Source organism: Hippocampus bargibanti, linkage group LG07 (genome assembly GCF_051943395.1).
Source record: "Hippocampus bargibanti isolate YZ-2025 linkage group LG07, ASM5194339v1, whole genome shotgun sequence".
NCBI classification, from domain to species: Eukaryota; Metazoa; Chordata; class Actinopteri; order Syngnathiformes; family Syngnathidae; genus Hippocampus; species Hippocampus bargibanti.
In genome coordinates, this window is record NC_142740.1 from 20507295 (window position 1) to 20524136 (window position 16842).

At 39.0% G+C, this 16842-nt stretch overlaps 1 protein-coding gene across 14 annotated transcripts in view; it reads right to left on the minus strand.

The window, feature by feature from the left end:
* The window catches only part of adgrl2a (adhesion G protein-coupled receptor L2a), a 134691-nt gene that overhangs the window by 45461 nt on the left and 72388 nt on the right, over positions 1–16842 (minus strand). For 9 of the 14 annotated variants that reach the window (XM_089000079.1, XM_089000077.1, XM_089000078.1 and 6 more), the window contains 2 exons: positions 11223–11237; positions 5068–5868 (listed from right to left, as the gene is read on the minus strand). In XM_089000079.1, coding sequence (XP_088856205.1) covers positions 5068–5868; positions 11223–11237 — 816 coding nt within the window. The remainder of the gene's footprint in view (positions 1–5067; positions 5869–11222; positions 11238–16842) is intronic. The other 5 variants (XM_089000081.1, XM_089000090.1, XM_089000089.1 and 2 more) reach the window with 1 other exon arrangement.

A 16842-nucleotide genomic window follows, 5' to 3' on the forward strand; every position in this document is an offset into this window, starting at 1 on the left:
GAAGACTAGTTTAAAAAGTAAAAAAAATAAAAACATTAAAAAATACATGGAATGAACAAGTACCTAGCCTTCACACACGCATTCCTTCACATTGCTGGCTTCTTCTTCACCGCACCACGTATCTCCAGTAAGCTGAGATGAAATTTGACCCATCGTTTGATGTGTAGAGACCAGTTGGCAATTCAGAGAACTTCAACAAGTCCATTGGTCTTGGTCAGGGTTTAGAGATTGTAGATCTGATGACAAGTATGCATTTAAAAATATGTTGGCCCCCCACGCACGCATCTATCTATCCATCTATGTATCCATCCATCTATCCATCTACCTACCTACCTATGTATATACACACACACACACACACACACACACACACACACACACACACACACACACACACACACACACACACACACACACAATTTCAATATTATTAATTGTAAAATGATATGCCTTTTATTTCACTCCATCCTCTTGTCTGATTTGTGTTCAAATTTATAATAAAATGAAATATTTTATGACAAAAAAATGCAGGATCCACATTTGCTTCGTCGCCAAATAAATAATATATTTTTTTTAACATAACATAATGAAAGTAAAAATATATTTAAAAAAAAGGTTTTAGGTAGGTTTACGCTGGAACGATAACCACACATTCATGTGGCTCAAACGTCTGACGTAAAATTCCCATTTTATTGTATTGTATTGTCAGAGTAACCATGGTGGAAATAACTCGTGCAACTACATGGAGCCGATGTAAATCATAGAAAGAACGTTCCATACACACTCAAACTAATACCCTTCATAGAATTAAGAAACAGTATTCACCACACAACCACAGTATTGTCTTAGGATGAGAACCATCAGAACTGTTTTTGAATTGTGGGATATGGAAAACAAACTACAGATTATTTGTGGTAACAAATTTGGATGGAAAACTGAATGACTGGGTGTTGGAGTCACCCATGTGTATTTCATCAAGAGCACGGTCACTTCCCAAAGGATAAGTGTTCAACGGAAGATGCTTTACTACAGCAAAATAAGTTCAGTGCAGTAATGTACAGCAGTTTGAAAAAAAATGCAAACACTCCCACTAATGAATAAATATTTTTAGATGTCTAAACTAGACACGCGTGATGGCCTTGTACAGTTTGCCATAGGCACAGCTAAGGATTTACTTAAATCTTGTCATTTTATCTGCAGTGCTCTTTTAGTATGATTTGATCAGTTTGACAGAGGCTTTAGATTTGACTTCAGGAATTACGCCAGGAAAAACATTAAATGACCAACTTTGGTACACTCTTGAGCACGGGAGTAAAACTGTGTCAGAAAATGCTGTGCCGTTGAAATCAGTTTCCTTAAAAGGAAAACAAACATTAAGGTACTACAAATGACTGAACGCAATGCTCTTTTTAGACATTTCTTCCCAAAGTCAAGAAGGCACATAGTTGTAACCGCAAAAGCATTGGAAAGCACAACAGCAGTGCCTCTTAAGATAGCAGCCCAATGTAAAGTCACTGCGCGCCCTCGGGGACTTGAGGTTTTAAAAGGTAATGTAAGGTATTCTAGAGGGAAAAGGAGAAAACACTTAAACGGAACCTGCAATAGGAGTCAAAAGTGGAGGCAATAAGATGTCATCGCTGAGAATATGACAGCACTGAGAAACAAACCAAAAAGGGTGATTTTACACATCATTACACACTTTTTTCACTCGCGTGTCTAACTTGGGCAGCTGACAGGACAAGCCGGGGAGGGAGAAAGAGGAAGGGGCTGTTGCCAAGGCAAACAATAAGATTGGTTGTTTTAAATGCATCCTAATGCTGCTGCGTGGTTGAGCATGGAGGTAACACAGACCTGACATTTTAGCCAAACACCTCAGGTGACTTTGAACGCTAGATAGTGAGAGTCTCATATGTCTCTACCCTTTTTTTTCCCGCACGGTTCCTCGAAATATTGCCACATGCAATGTTAGCACCGCCAAAGACAAGAATATATCATAGCAACGCTTATCAGAAAGCTTTATATTCATCAAATGCTAAGAGGCTTGCACTCTGGGGTGAATTCTCATCTCTGCATCTGCAAGAAACGAACGTTTGGGCACTGGACGACAGGCACTACCATTAGACATGTACACAGTAAATATAGTGCTCTTTGGGCCACACACAGATAGCTTTCAAGTAAGTGGACTAGCGCAATTTCACCCAAATGTCTTCAAATGATCTCTTCTATACTTTTGTACAGATAATTCCAGGATGCAAGGCGGCTTGAATCCATATGCAAATGCATTGACATCTGTGCAATAAAGAAAAGATGATTTGTGTGGGCAAGAAATGTGTCGCCAAGGGCTTTTATATGGCAGTGATTCAGAATTTAATTCTGTAACACGGGAAACATAAAACAGGCTAACAAAGCTCACCTGTGTCCTCTTGAGGAAGCAAATGTAGTCTATTTGGGCATATTTGTAGCAGACAAATATCCTTCAACATGCTTATTCGGCAGTTTCATGCCACATATCAGAGCTTGGCATAAATAAAGTGGCCATAGAATCGGTGCATAATGATATTCCAGCGAGGACAAAGCATTTAAATCAATTTAATAATAATCTGTTAAAAGAACAGACGTAGCAATATGTTCGTTTATGAGGGTCCATATGCACCAAGGAACAAAGGCACAGAGCCATGAGTCAACGAGTAGATTATGGTGCTGCTGGTCGAAGCCAAGCGACAGACTCACTGACCCATTTAATGTCCACTTCCAGTGGAGACGCTTGTTGTAATCCTACACGAGATGATCTAGCCTCAACATGAGCAGCGATTTTGGAGTTGACAACAAGCCAACAGTCTGCCACGTATTTTCTCAACATCACTTTGGCATGATAGAACAACCAGAAAATGACGGCAAAGGGAAAGAGGCCAGGAGGTGCAGTATTCGTTGCCGAATGCATCATGAGTGACCGTAATATCTTGAACGTGTCTTCTATGTGTGTGCTTTAATTAAACACTCTGCTGACCATTTGTCTGCAGTTCTAATATCATTATTACATTCATAATTGGCATAATTTGAATTCGGAATGTAAATATATTTTCTGCACAATTAGATGCTATTGCATTCTGAGTAAATCTAGAATATCAATGCTGTTTGTGTTTTGAAATCATTTTGCTGTTCAAAACCTATACAGCTCGAACACTGTGACAGTCACACACAGTGTGCATAAGTCAATGAGCCGAGCATGAAGATATCGCAAAGAGGCCGTCTGGCGACAGGCAAACCAAAGTGCCCATCATTTATGTGTCAACATCAGCCATGTGGGAGGACAAGTTTACTGACATGTTGATGATCATCTCAGACGATTCTCCCCTGCGCTCATCGACTGATGCTCGACACACATTAGTCAGCGGCAAGACCACGCCAATGCCTCGTTTATCAAGGGGAGAAGAAGTCCTCATAGATAGCACAAAACGGACAGGACAGAAAAGCCGTCAATATGTTGTTGATCAACTATATATGATGATATACTAGATATGATATGATGTGCATTTTTTTCAAAGTTCGGACATCTCACAGCTTCGAAATGTGTGGTTTGAACAACTTTCTGTTGTGTTTCCTTTTCCATTCAACCACCCTTAAAATGAGCCCATGACACTTTCTCTCTATTTTTGTGTTTGCTTTGATCTGACTTTTTGGTTTTGTTGTTCCTAACTACCAGCCATATTTTAAAAATTTGATGGAAAACTGATTACATTTTAATTCATTTGGGTTGTGCAATATTGATTACCATATTTTCCGGTGTATAAGGCGCACCAGGGTGAAACCCCAACGAATGGTGTATTTTCAAACTGTTTCCATATTTAAGGCACACTGTACTATAGGGCACACCTTTAATGAATGCAAAACCTTTCCCAAATATAATATATAAACATCTAAAAGTTGTCCAAATATAAGGCACACCACATTATAAGGCGCTACAGTAGAGGAAAATGCGGTATGAAGTGAATTAAAATCACATTTATGTTTTTGATTATGATCACCTCATTCCAATCAAGGACAGAAGATTTCTTCAATTTTCTTCAACTGACATGATCCCCTTCTCTACCCAAACCCCCACCCTGGCCTTGAGTCATGTGGTTCAACCAACTGAACCGATTTCGATTCTCCCAGTCCGACTCCTATGAAGTCAATGAGCAAACACGTTCGACATTTCTGAACCCAGTGATAATCTGTGAAAAAAGTTGTTTGACCTCTCTGACTACGAACTGACTGCAATGAGCAGTGCATGTGTTTAGGAGCCAGGGGTGCGAAGGGATTAGGTTAATTACTGGCATCATATTCTTACAGTTGGGTCTATGCAGGCCCCCTTCTCAGCTTCATGCCAGCTTGTTTAAAAGTTTCAAATGAGAACTGGTTGATATATTACCACTTTTGTGTCTCTCGAGGAAAACCTTAAATCAGTGTACTCTTTTGTAGCATATGAGCATATTTAATGACCAGTAGAGATTTAGATTTCCACTATAAATTGGGGAATAATCTAACCTCACCCCGGGGCAGACTTTGCACCTGTCCGGGCATGTATGTTTCCACCGCTGTGAGTATGCGTCTCTAACAAGAAAAAAAGATGCAATTAAAAAAATGTGCTCGCAGCGGTCCCTTGAGCATTTGGGACTACTCAGGGAATGCCCACATGGTATAACTCTCTAAATCCCGAAGATACTGATTTATCCTGATGGTGCAGCTGTATTTAAGGTGTTTTACACACTTGTTACACACACTTGTGGTTCCTACACATCAGTTTTTCTATTCTGAAAATGGTGATGAAAAAAAAAACATGAAAGAAGTTCAATATTAAGAAAAAAACAAAAACAAACTCTTCCAAAAAGAGACTCATAATTACCACACAAACATAAATGCAATATATTGTAGCCAACAACTAGGACCAATCCCTGGACCCTGGAAATAAAATATGGTTAAATCTATGCATATAACTGTACTGTTCAAATATGCTGCTTTTGTACTTAAAACATTGGCAATCACAATTTCAAGGAGAGAAGTGAACATTAGTTGAAGCATTCTTACCATGAGCTGGATCCGGTGGCCCAAACTCCAGGTTGTACCTCAGGATGTAAAAATTATTCCACACATAGAGCTGGTTATCTCGCGGATTATAATCCACAGATGCAATGTATTGATATTGGTTGGGAAAGTGGATATCAACGTATTCCCCGCGGTTCTGCTTGGTATTATAGATGTAATCGATCATGCTCTTGCTGACTTCACTTTCATTGTCTTCATAGGTGGAACGGACCACATAGAGTACTCCACAGGCCATAAAGGCATTGGAGGCTGAGCGTTTGTCATAGGCCGTCTCCCATGTAGCCTCAAACCGTAGCGTGTAGGGATTCAACTGGCTGATGACTATCATGCCATTGTTCTGCTCTGTCGCGTAGATCACCCAGAGGCCATTTTCATCTACAGCCAGGTCAATGTCTGTTTTACCACCCCACTTATAGGGTGATGTGTCATGGTAATTGGCGTTGTTGATGATCGCTTCCCCGCTTTTGATTCGAGTTCGCAGATCAAACTTGACTATGTTGCGGGTACGCTCTTTGTTGAAAAACACGGCCCCGTCGTATACCACAAATCCAGTCCCGTCCACCCGGTGTGGCAGCTTGTAGGTAACTGTTTGGCGGGCATTTTGGAAGTCATCCAGCGAGGAATATTCAATTAGAGTGTCTGTCCTATAAGGAGTCCAAGGCATGAAGAAGATCTTGTCAGCAGCTTGCAATGGATCTTTACACCAGGCGCCAGCTTGTTGCTCCGCTTCAAACTGAAAGGAGGGTTCCGCAACAGCTTTCAGTGTCCCAGGGCAAAGAAAAACTAGTAATAGAAGAGAGTACAATAAAAGGCAGACAGGTTAATAAACCATCAAAAGCACCATACAGTACATGTAAAATCAAAATAAAATGCATGTTTGTTTTATGAGCGTTCCACAGAGAATGAAGAAGGCAAACTCAAGACGCTACCACCAAATTTCACAAGCATTATAAGGATTTTGCTACAATGCATAGCAGGAATAATTAAAAAAGGGTTATCTCGTATAATATTTATGTACAGTAAAGTCTCGTTATATCGATATCGGATATATCGATAGTCCCGGTTATATCGATACTATTTCTATGCACGCACGGAGAAAATTACATGCAAACAGGGTGGGATATATCGATAGTCCCGGTTATATCGATATTTTTTCGGACTCCCTTGAATATCGATATAACGAGACTTTACTGTATTTGCAATTATCTGAAACAAAAAAAAAAACATTTTGCCTGAGACTTAGTGAAGGGAAGAAAACACGAATGAGGTCAACATAAATGAAACCCAACATAAAACTCTGGTAATTAAAAAATCAAAACAAAACAAATTCAAGCATTCAAACTTAAGATGGAAAAGGTTATGAGAGAGCGAGAGTCAACACAGTCTGGAAGGCAGTGTGTGCCGAGATGTGTCTCACCTTACTATATATATATATATATATATATATATATATATATATATATATATATATATATATATATATATATATATACATATATATATATATATATATATATATATATATATATATATATATATATATATATATATATATATATACACACACACACACACACACACACACACACACACAGTAAAGTCTCGTTTCGTTATATCGATATCGGTTATATCGATAGTACCGCTTATTACGATACTATTTCCATGAATGCAAGGAGAAAATTACATGCGCGCAGGATCGGATATATCGATAGTCCCGGTTATATCGCACTCCCGAGAATATCGATATAATGAGACTTTACTGTATATATATATATATATATATATAGTAAAGGTTCTTTTGTGGTGTTTTGATTCGGGCTCTGAAGCATATAAAAATAATAAGAAATGAACAGGGGGCGGCCCGGTAGTCGAGTGGTTAGCACACCGGCTTCACAGTGCAGAAGTCGCCGGTTCGCGTCCCGGTGCGGCCTCCCTGTGTGGAGTTTGCATGTTCTCCCCGGACCCGCGTGGGTTTTCTCCGGGTCCTCCGGTTTCCTCCCACACTCCAAAAACATGCATGGCAGGCAGATTGACCACTCCAAATTGTCCCTAGGTGTGAGTGTGAGAGTGACCGTTGTATGTCTTTGTGTGCCCTGCGATTGGCTGGCAACCAATTCAGGGTGTCTCCCGCCTCGTGCCCGAAGACAGCTGAGATAGCAGCAACCCCCGCGACCCTAATGAGGAATAAGCGGTACGGAAAATGAGATGAGATGAGAAGAAATGAACAGTGCACAGTCTAGTGGTGAGAATAATGGGAGGAAAGTGAGAAAGAAAGGGACCTTGATAAAGAAGGTGACGGAAGAATGCAATCGCTTCACTCTCACCAAAGCATGCTATGGAAAACCATTTGTAAGCCAGGCATATTGTGCTGAGCTGCAAAAGCACCCAGGCAGAATGGGGAGGAAGAAACCTTTATGGAGTGGAGCCAATATGCCGTGAGTTACATCATTTGGATGTGTGTGTCCTGTATTTTCTTTACAGCCATTGTTACTTCCCTTGATGCACTGCACTGATGGTTCATATTTAGTGGACGCTGAGAAGATACAGTGAAACCTCTAAAGTCAACCAGCACATCGTGCAATGCAGTAGAAACGTCGTGCAGTGCACAGTTCGGATTTTCATGAGAATCCGGTTGGAATTGGTGATGAATTTAGTACCCAACCAAAAACGCACATGAGCTTTAAAGAGTTTCCATTTGAAATGTCCAATTCAGTTGCGTTTGGCTGTGATGCTCGAAAGGTCAAGCAAAGTTATTATTCAAAACAATAAAAACTGAGTTTAGTGGTAATACACGACGTTACATTGTTGCATCATTCTAATTACATAACTCATGCTGTTGACATCGAAAGACAGCCACAGTTCAGCTTTATTTTGGGAATTTACATCTATTTACACACTGGATCCGATACACACTTTGAAGACTTGGGGTGTGAATTTCTCTTTGGGGATCAATATGTTTATTATTATTCTCTTATTATTATCTTTTTTTTACTTTATTGTGCGAGTTTATTGTTAATGCAAGACCTTGGTTTGTTCACTTTACGATTTGAGGTTTGCCCAAGTATCCTTCAAATGTTTTCTTTTAATAGGTGTTGTGTGACGGTTTGTGTATGTGTTTACTCTCGCGGTTTGCTTTATAAGGTTACATGGGTTACAAAGAAGCGGTCCCGGGGGCTGCATTCAGTTGATTCTTTATCTATTTATGGCATTTGGTCTCAGAGCATTTTCTTCGATCAGACAGTATCAAGTGTTCTAACAATAGTTGTATCGCTCAGTGAGCAACCCATTTAACCATTCAATTTTTTGTGTATATGAGTCTAAGGGTGCAGGAGGTTGGCAAGTGTCATCCTGTATGTATTGCAATGTCTTTTGGTTTTGTCAGCATGTGCAGATAAGGCCCCAGAGTCATTCATTGTTAAGGGAAATATGCTATCGGTGACTCAGTTGTGTTATTACTCTCATGTTTACTTGATGGTCGTGTACCATTTTACGTACTGCAGCCGGTGAGAGGACAGTCATGTCATTGTAACTGACTGAAAGCAGAGTGTCAGGCTCAGTTGCATGGGCTCAATATTGTTAACTTTTCTTGGTATGTGTTTGCCAATGACAATATGTGGACAATTTTACGATACTGTGCCTTATGAAGCATAAGCCATTTCATTATTGAACCACAATACATTCTCTTTTTTTAATGTGCTGTTTGTTCGTGAAAGCTATGTGAATTGATCGCTAAGTCCGCTGCAGTAGATCTACTACCAGAAGTGTTGCATTTTGTTTGGTAGAAAATTAACAAGACATAAAATTGCTAATTTTATCGCCATCTTATGTTTGATTATGATTATGATAATAATAATATTATAATCAGTAGTAGTAGTAGTAGTAGTAGTAGTAGTATGATACTGTTTGTGTACAGTTACCACAACGTATTTGTTTATTCATTCCAACCAAAATGCATATTGGCAGACAAACATTATTTAAGGTACTTTATGTTTATTTTTAAAGAGAACAAAAATATCGTCTTTAAATTTGTTTTTTGACTTGTGGCAGGGCTAATGTTTTGTTTAATGCAAGATGAATTTAAGACGTTGTTTTAGCTCCTTATTTTGTTTAGTTGTTGTTTTTTTTACATTATAATTAGATAATAAATATTTACCCAATATTTATTTTAGCTTGCGTTTGGACTTTTTGGGGCAAAATTCAGTCTGGCCTTCTTGCCCTTCCTAACGAGTAGTTTGCATCTTCAACCGTACCATCTGTGTTTGTGTTCATTTTCCTGACCTATACGACTGCCTTCTGGATTCTTTTTTTTTTTTTTTTTGCTCTTTATAATGAAAGTAAGTTGCTGCTTTTCAATGACGAACTGGCCAATAGGTAGCATGAAGAGGTCAATATTGACAGTTCTTTTTGTGGCTTTCTTTATTGCTCTCACTTTTTTTGTCATCATGGGTGCTATTTTCCTTGGTCTACCCATTTGATGACTGCACTCATGGCTTCATTTTTCTTTAGGTCATTTAAAATGGTTGTTGTTTCTGCCAGAGTTATTTCAAAGGCTCTTATTTATTTTTTTCATTTTCTCTATCAATGATCTTGTCTCTTTCACATCGTGAGAGTCAACTGTTTTTATGCTGGTTACGCCTTTAAATATCCCCAGAAGAAAATGTCGTTTTATCCAAAGAGAATATGGTCTAACTACGTTGTCTCGCCAGTTGTAATATAAAAACATAAGATGCCCAAGAATAAGATGACATGATATTTTGTATCTTGCTCGTCTTGTGCTTGTCAAAACCAGTGGTGACACATGGGTGCACAAGGGGGTACAAGATGATGACTATGTACCCATTACACAGCGACCAACTTAATATCATACGCAAGTGATCTTCTTCCAGTTATATATATAAACATTTTTTGTGCTCTTTGATTTCCTGCATCAACAACACATTGAAGATCATGCACCTCTCCTGCACTGAATTTTAAGTGAAGAAGGAGTAATTTCCATTCACTTCCATAATGACGGAAAAGCTCCTGTCTAACTAGGCCTGTCTACTAAAAATAGCCAAAAGAATAACATTTCCACGCGTGTGCAATGTGCACATTTTTGTGTAACTGGGAAATGTGGATGTGTTCATATTAAGCCGATTGTATTCAAACTCAGTTAGCACCCACCCTGACACAATTTAAAATGCATTGAAAAACCCGGGTTCAGATAATAAATTAATCTCTTCTAGTAGGCTATTCTTGACATGTTTTTGCTTTCTTGAAGACGCCTGAAGTATTTGGTCTTTCACTGACTGGAATTTTGAACTTCTCATAATTCCATCCACCTAGACAAATGCCCCAGTGACAGCTGCAAGGGAAAAAAAAGACACAAAGCATGATGATGCAACTGTTAAGTTGTTCTTTTGGTAATGAGCAGTGACATGTTTTACATCAGAAACACCTTTTGGAAATATATTTCTCCAGACTATAAAATATGCAACCACCTGCGTTGGAAAAATCACGTTTAAAAAAAAGAAAAAAAACATCGTAGGCTTCCATCTTGCCCCTGTACTCCATAACCGGGACAAACAGTATGAAGAAAATGGGAGATTGTTGTCACATGTTTCACACAGTGGGTTGCCGTTAGCCTCGAGGCAGATTTCCTATCCAGTTTTACTGTAATCTTTTCATCAATTTTGGAGGGTGGTCCAGTCTTGTAATATGCCTGAAATACGTAAACTAGCCCCCAAATCCATACTTAATATGTCAAAAGGGTGTGGTGTCTGAAAAGGTACCTACTGAAAATATTTAGTGTGTTCTCTTGTTTGTTTTTTTTAAATCATTGTCAATAGTTTTTAACCCATTATTGATCTGCTGCTGCTGTTGTCTTATCAGAAAACTTAAACTTGAAAGATTTGCGTCATTCAATGAAACTTGGCCAAACATCATGAGTAAGTGACACAGTGTCAAAAATCTATGTTTTTGTGAGAGTATGCTTATATTTTGTGTTGAACTCTGAATTGTTGAAATTCTAGGCTGTTCAAATTTCGAGGTTCCACTGTAGTCCACAAGTTGATCAGAGGGGCAACAACAAGAAGTTTACCAGTCAATGCCACAAAAAAACAAAGATAGCTCTGGTTTGGATCGTGTCTGTCATTTACCTTTTTGCTCCACTTCTATTTTGAGCATTGGAAGAGAGAATGAAAAGGATGGGAGGGGGGGGGGGAATAGATTAATATGTATTAACTTCCATCGTTACAGATACACATGGAGACACAACTGATATACGGACAAGGATGGGTTGATCTAATTAGAGAAAACAGCAACGGTTGTAAATCCAATGGCATGATCCTGTTGAAAGTGAAGATTTACCGAAAGCATTCATTTATAAAAACAGTGTAGGGTGAATTAATGTTGAATGGTGCAGTTTTCCCATGCTGATAGCTCGATGAAAGCTAAGCATATTCATTTGCAATTGTCTAAACTGAAAATAAGTAAGATTTTGTTTTTGATAGTTAGATTGACTGACTATACTGTAGGAATAACAATGAAAAGAAAATAACTCAACCCATCACTGTTCAGAAAAAAAAATGCAGGTTCCATGAATGAACAAAAATATGCAGTGACAGCCTCATCTTAAAGAAAAGTGTAAATGTGTGTCACTCAACGGCAAAAAATAGCTCCCTCGGTAAGCAGCTCAGTGGAAATTCCTGGAAGGCATAATCAATCAATTACAAAATTATCATTTATATTTGCCATCCATGCTAATTCATGCATTTTGCATTTCTAACTTGCCAATTTAATGTGTGTGTGTGTGTGCGTGCGGAAATTCCAGAGAGGAAACTTTAAAACCTTGGTCTAGTCATTTTTAAATACATTACCATGTACTAAATTCATCCTGTCTACTTGATAACTAATGTTAAGCAGATTCCTTACTTACAGACAGTGTATTGTAGGTGTTCAAATACCTCTGACACTCTGACGAAGGCGGAAGTAGTCGCCGAAACATGTCAGGTATTTGAACACCTACAATACACTGTCTGTAAGTAAGGAATCTGCTTAACATACATTACCATGTATGTGTTCATTTTGTGTCGATTCCCTACAATAACAACGTGCTACTATTGTCTTTTAACTCAATCAATAAGAATCAAATATAAAATAAGATATTAACATGGATCACAATTCATTGACAAAAGGTATTACAAAAAATAAATAAATTAAAAATTAAAAAAGGGGGAACAAATCAGGTGAGATCTAGGTCACACTGCAAACAAGTAGTTTTGCTGTCCTGTTCAGAAGTTTCAGTTTTGACAAATTATGAGGTGTCACAACAACTTTGAACTCATGTTTGACTTTTTCATTCATCAATCAGGCAAGAAAGTAATGATCAATGATGCATCTGTAAGTCTGCCAGGAAGAGCTGCTGTTAATATAGAAATGATGCCAGCTGACATTGACAACGAGTTCATCCATCAAGAGCTTTCCATTTTGCCTCATTTGCTTGAAGACAAAACACATGAACAATCTGTTCCACAAAACTAAATAAATAAATAAGCAGATTGGTCAATTAATTATCTGATCTATCCCAAGTATCAATCTTATTGATAGTGCGAAATCCGGAATGAAAATAGTGACACTTGATTTATTAAAAATAACAACATGAAAAAAATTAAATCCAATGAGATTTCTCAATCAAGTGAAACATTGTTTTACATTGCTTGTTTATGAAATATATGTACAAAAGTCGGGCTATCTATCTATAAAACTTTTGTTTAGTTACATTGAAACAATATTTCAAGATAAACACCGTTATATTTCGGGTCACTGCATATACAGTCTGACATAGACTTTAAGAAATCCAAAGTCTGTTATCAATTCATCAAGAAATAATACCTCTTCGTGTCAAAATATGAAACTGGATATATATATATATATATTACACCGAGTCACCTAAACCCTGGGCTTCGATCGAATTCAGGTTAAGAACCAGTGCCTGGTTTGCCTACCACTACCTACTTAATATTTTGACATGGAGAAAAGGCATTTCTATTTCTGGAGGTACGACATCAGTTCGGCGGGATTTCTCAACAAAACCTCAGACATATACTACGGTGCAGGCCACGCAAATCCAGCCAAATAACAGCAGTTGAATCATAAGAGGCATCTTCAGCTACTTCAAACCAGGTTCAAAGAAGGAAAAATCTGAAAAGTGAAATCCACCAGAAACATGACAGGAGAGCTTTCAGGGTTAGTCTGAATGATACTGAGGAAATCACAAAGCAGTGTGATCAGATATCAGCTGATGGAAAGGGGGAATCTGGTTGCCATGGAGATTTCCTGCGAATTGGACAGGGGAAGGGAAGAAAGTCAGTTACTTTTACTGACGCAACAATGACACATGAGGCACTACCCTTTGCATGAGGCACAAACCACTTTGCCCAAGTATGACTTAACTCATTCTAATTATAAAGAATAGCTATTCAAGAATAAAAAACGTTGCATGTTTATTTCACTAATAACTATGTGTTATTTAGGTCTTTAATAACTGACTAAAACTGTGTTACTGTACAAGCAGAGAACATCATAAATGTCGATAGTAGTGCCACACTTGCCATTTGAAAATTGCATGCCGAGTTCAGTTCCATGAACGATATATCTCTGCTATCATTTTGTCTGACACAAGCAAATATTCGAGCCAAATGAGAGGGTGACTCAGTTACAGGTGAAGTAAAAATGTACGGAGGCAAGCGCTTCCTTATTGCTGATGACACGCCATGACTAAAACCAAATCATGAAGCAAAAGTTGAAATGGTGGAAGCATGCTGCAAAGGCCACTTGCATATTTGAGAAAAAAATGCCCAAAACCGTTTTGGTCCTCATGCCAATTTTCAATTAACAGGTCTCTTCTCTTCAGTTGACAGCACCAAAAACAACAATTTCCAACATTTGTGCAGACCACCATTTCATCTGTGAAAGCTTTTGAGGGACTGTTGGTTCTAGAACAGAAATGAGGACACTGTCTGTAGGCCCGTTGTTGATCAGCTTAATGGGGATTTAATATGTTGTCTTGTAAATCAACTTCTCAAGTCTTGTCTCCCGGCAAATCCAGGCAACCCTAAGCCTCTGAGCCACTGTAATGTTTTAATCACAAATCTCGATATTTGGCATGTGCTCAGGCTTTTCTCCAAACTTCAGAGAACTGTGTGATACTAAGCCCTTCTACACCAACGTTGTAGGATATTTTACTTGATCCCTGATCAAAATGCAGCATATTATAGCAGAGTTTGTCAAATATCACAAATAAGCACACAAAAAATACTGCAGCAAAAAGGCAGTGGAATTTCTTAAATTACCATATTATACCGGTGTATAATGCCCAGCCAAAAGCCTTCATTTCCCTCAAAAGATGACTGCGCCTTAAACGCAGGTGTGCCTTATATGTGAAGTAATAGAGCCACAACGAGTCATGCACCTACTGTCATCTGCCACCGACTCCATTTCCCCCTGTAGAATGAATCATGAAACAATGGACATGGTGTTATTTTGTCCGTTTGTACCAATGGATGGTCCTCACATGAGATTTAGCCTTGATGTTGAGAGTGGTGTGGGAGCTGTGCCTCAGGGATGGGAAGGTTGTGAATTTGGGACACATCATCAGTCATGCTCCAAAGAATCATTGGGTGTTTCGGCCTTTCATCACTTGACACCCTCATCGATGGTGGCCAGCGAAAGGTGGATCACGCCCGCGCTTGTGTCCCATGCCCAATCAGATGTTGAGAAGCTGGTGGGGGGTCTTCGGTTGCTGATCTATGAGCCCAACAAGGGTCCTTCCTCTTCTTCATCCAGATCCACTGGCTGCTTCTTTCTGCCGCTTCGGAGACTGATCTAACTATGTGCCGCAGAGCCATGGATACCCAGGTCTTTTAGCAGTCTGGTAGTGGAGGAAGTCACAAACCCTCTTCATCCAACTTCAATGGGATAGACCTTGGCATTCCATCCTCGCTGTTGCGCATCCACTGTGAGTTCTGTGAAGCACAGCATTTTGTGCTCATAGGCCTCTTCAACTGAGTTTTGCCACGGGACTGTGAGAAGCACAGTAGTGCGTAACTCCAACCTTTACTGTAGCGCATCATAATGTGGTGTGCCTTATATTTGGAAAACTTTATATATTTATATATCATATTTAGAAAACTTTTCATTCATTAAAGATGCATATTATAAGCCGGTGCATCTTATAAATGGAAAAAAAGTTTTAAAATACAGCATTCATTGGGGGTGCGCCTCATACACCGGTGCGCCTTATACATTGGAAAATACAGTAAAACATTCAACTGACAGTGTGTTATTTATTCATTTATTTATTTTTTACAAAAAAGTTAACTCAAAGATAAAATGTGAAATTTTAACTTCACTGCCATTGACAAATTTATTCTTCTCTTCTTTTCCTTTCGGCTTTTCCCCTCAGGGGTCGCCACAGTGAATCAATGTCCTCCATCTATCCCGGTTTTGTGTATCCTCTTTGTCCCATTGACAAATTTATTATGGAATTGAAAATATGACGTAGAGCGGCATTCCCGAATTGTTTAAAGTTTTGTTTTTTCTTGTTTGGGACCCGATAAAGCGCTGGCCATGGCCAATGTTTTTCCCTTCCACAAGGGGGCAGAATTTCCCTTTTTTCTATTTTAGCACTTTGTTCCAGCTTCACCTATTGTTAAAGCGCTATACGTATAAACTAATATGTATTGCATTGTATTTTGGACAGCCACCCTCATTTCAAGCTCATATAACTCCAGCCCGACATAATTTAGAAATTAACTCTTTTTTTCTGATGAAAGAAGAGAGTCTAAGGTTTCTTACGCTGCATTGAATGTTTATGTAGTCCTAAAACTCAATATTCTATGAGTCGTGGAATTTGAGGGTCAATGACAAAAACACCGGCACTGGAGTGGACACATTTTTGCACGTCTGGCAGTTATTGAATTAAATACAAATTAAAAAAATGCAATGTGTTAATTCTCTTTCTCATCTAAAACTATTTTCAAAGAATGACAGAATTTTTGACTTACAGTGGTACCTCGGTTCTAGAACGCCTCACAGTTCGAACAAATCGGAGTTCGAACAAAATATTCGAGATATTCTTGCTTCGGCGTTCGAACACCAATCAGTGTTCGAACGCCAATACAACGCGTGAGTGCGTACGCGAGGGTGGGGTGCTGAGCGGCGTACGGGTGTATCGCTCTCTTCGTGACCTGTTGTCGCTTGCGGACGTGCTGTGTTTTGCTCTCGCGTTTAATATACGTGTAGGAAGAGTTTTAGCCCCTAATCATGCCTCCAAAGAAAGTAAGTGCTGCTAAAAGTGACAAAAGAAAAGTAGTGCGTACAACTATTGCATTTAAGAAAGAAATAATCGCAAAATATGAAGGAGGTGTGCGAGTGTCTGATCTGTCTCGGGCAGGGGTCGGGAACCTATGGCTCGCGAGCCATATATGGCTGTTTTGATGATTGCATATGGCTCGCCGATAAAACTAAATACATATTCTCGCTTTTTTGCCGTTCATTTCCCGTTGGGGCTGCAGTTGGCGGAAAGCGCAGGTTTGATTGAATGATACTGGCTGTCAGGTGAAACAGGTAAACGGCCCTTTAAATCAGCCCGACAGTTAAAAAAAAAAAAGACGAGTACGCTCCAGCTTGAATGCATCGTAGGATTCACGATTCTAATTTGCAATGAAACAATACCATCGATGAAACAGTCGAATGTCAGTGATATTTTAACAAGCC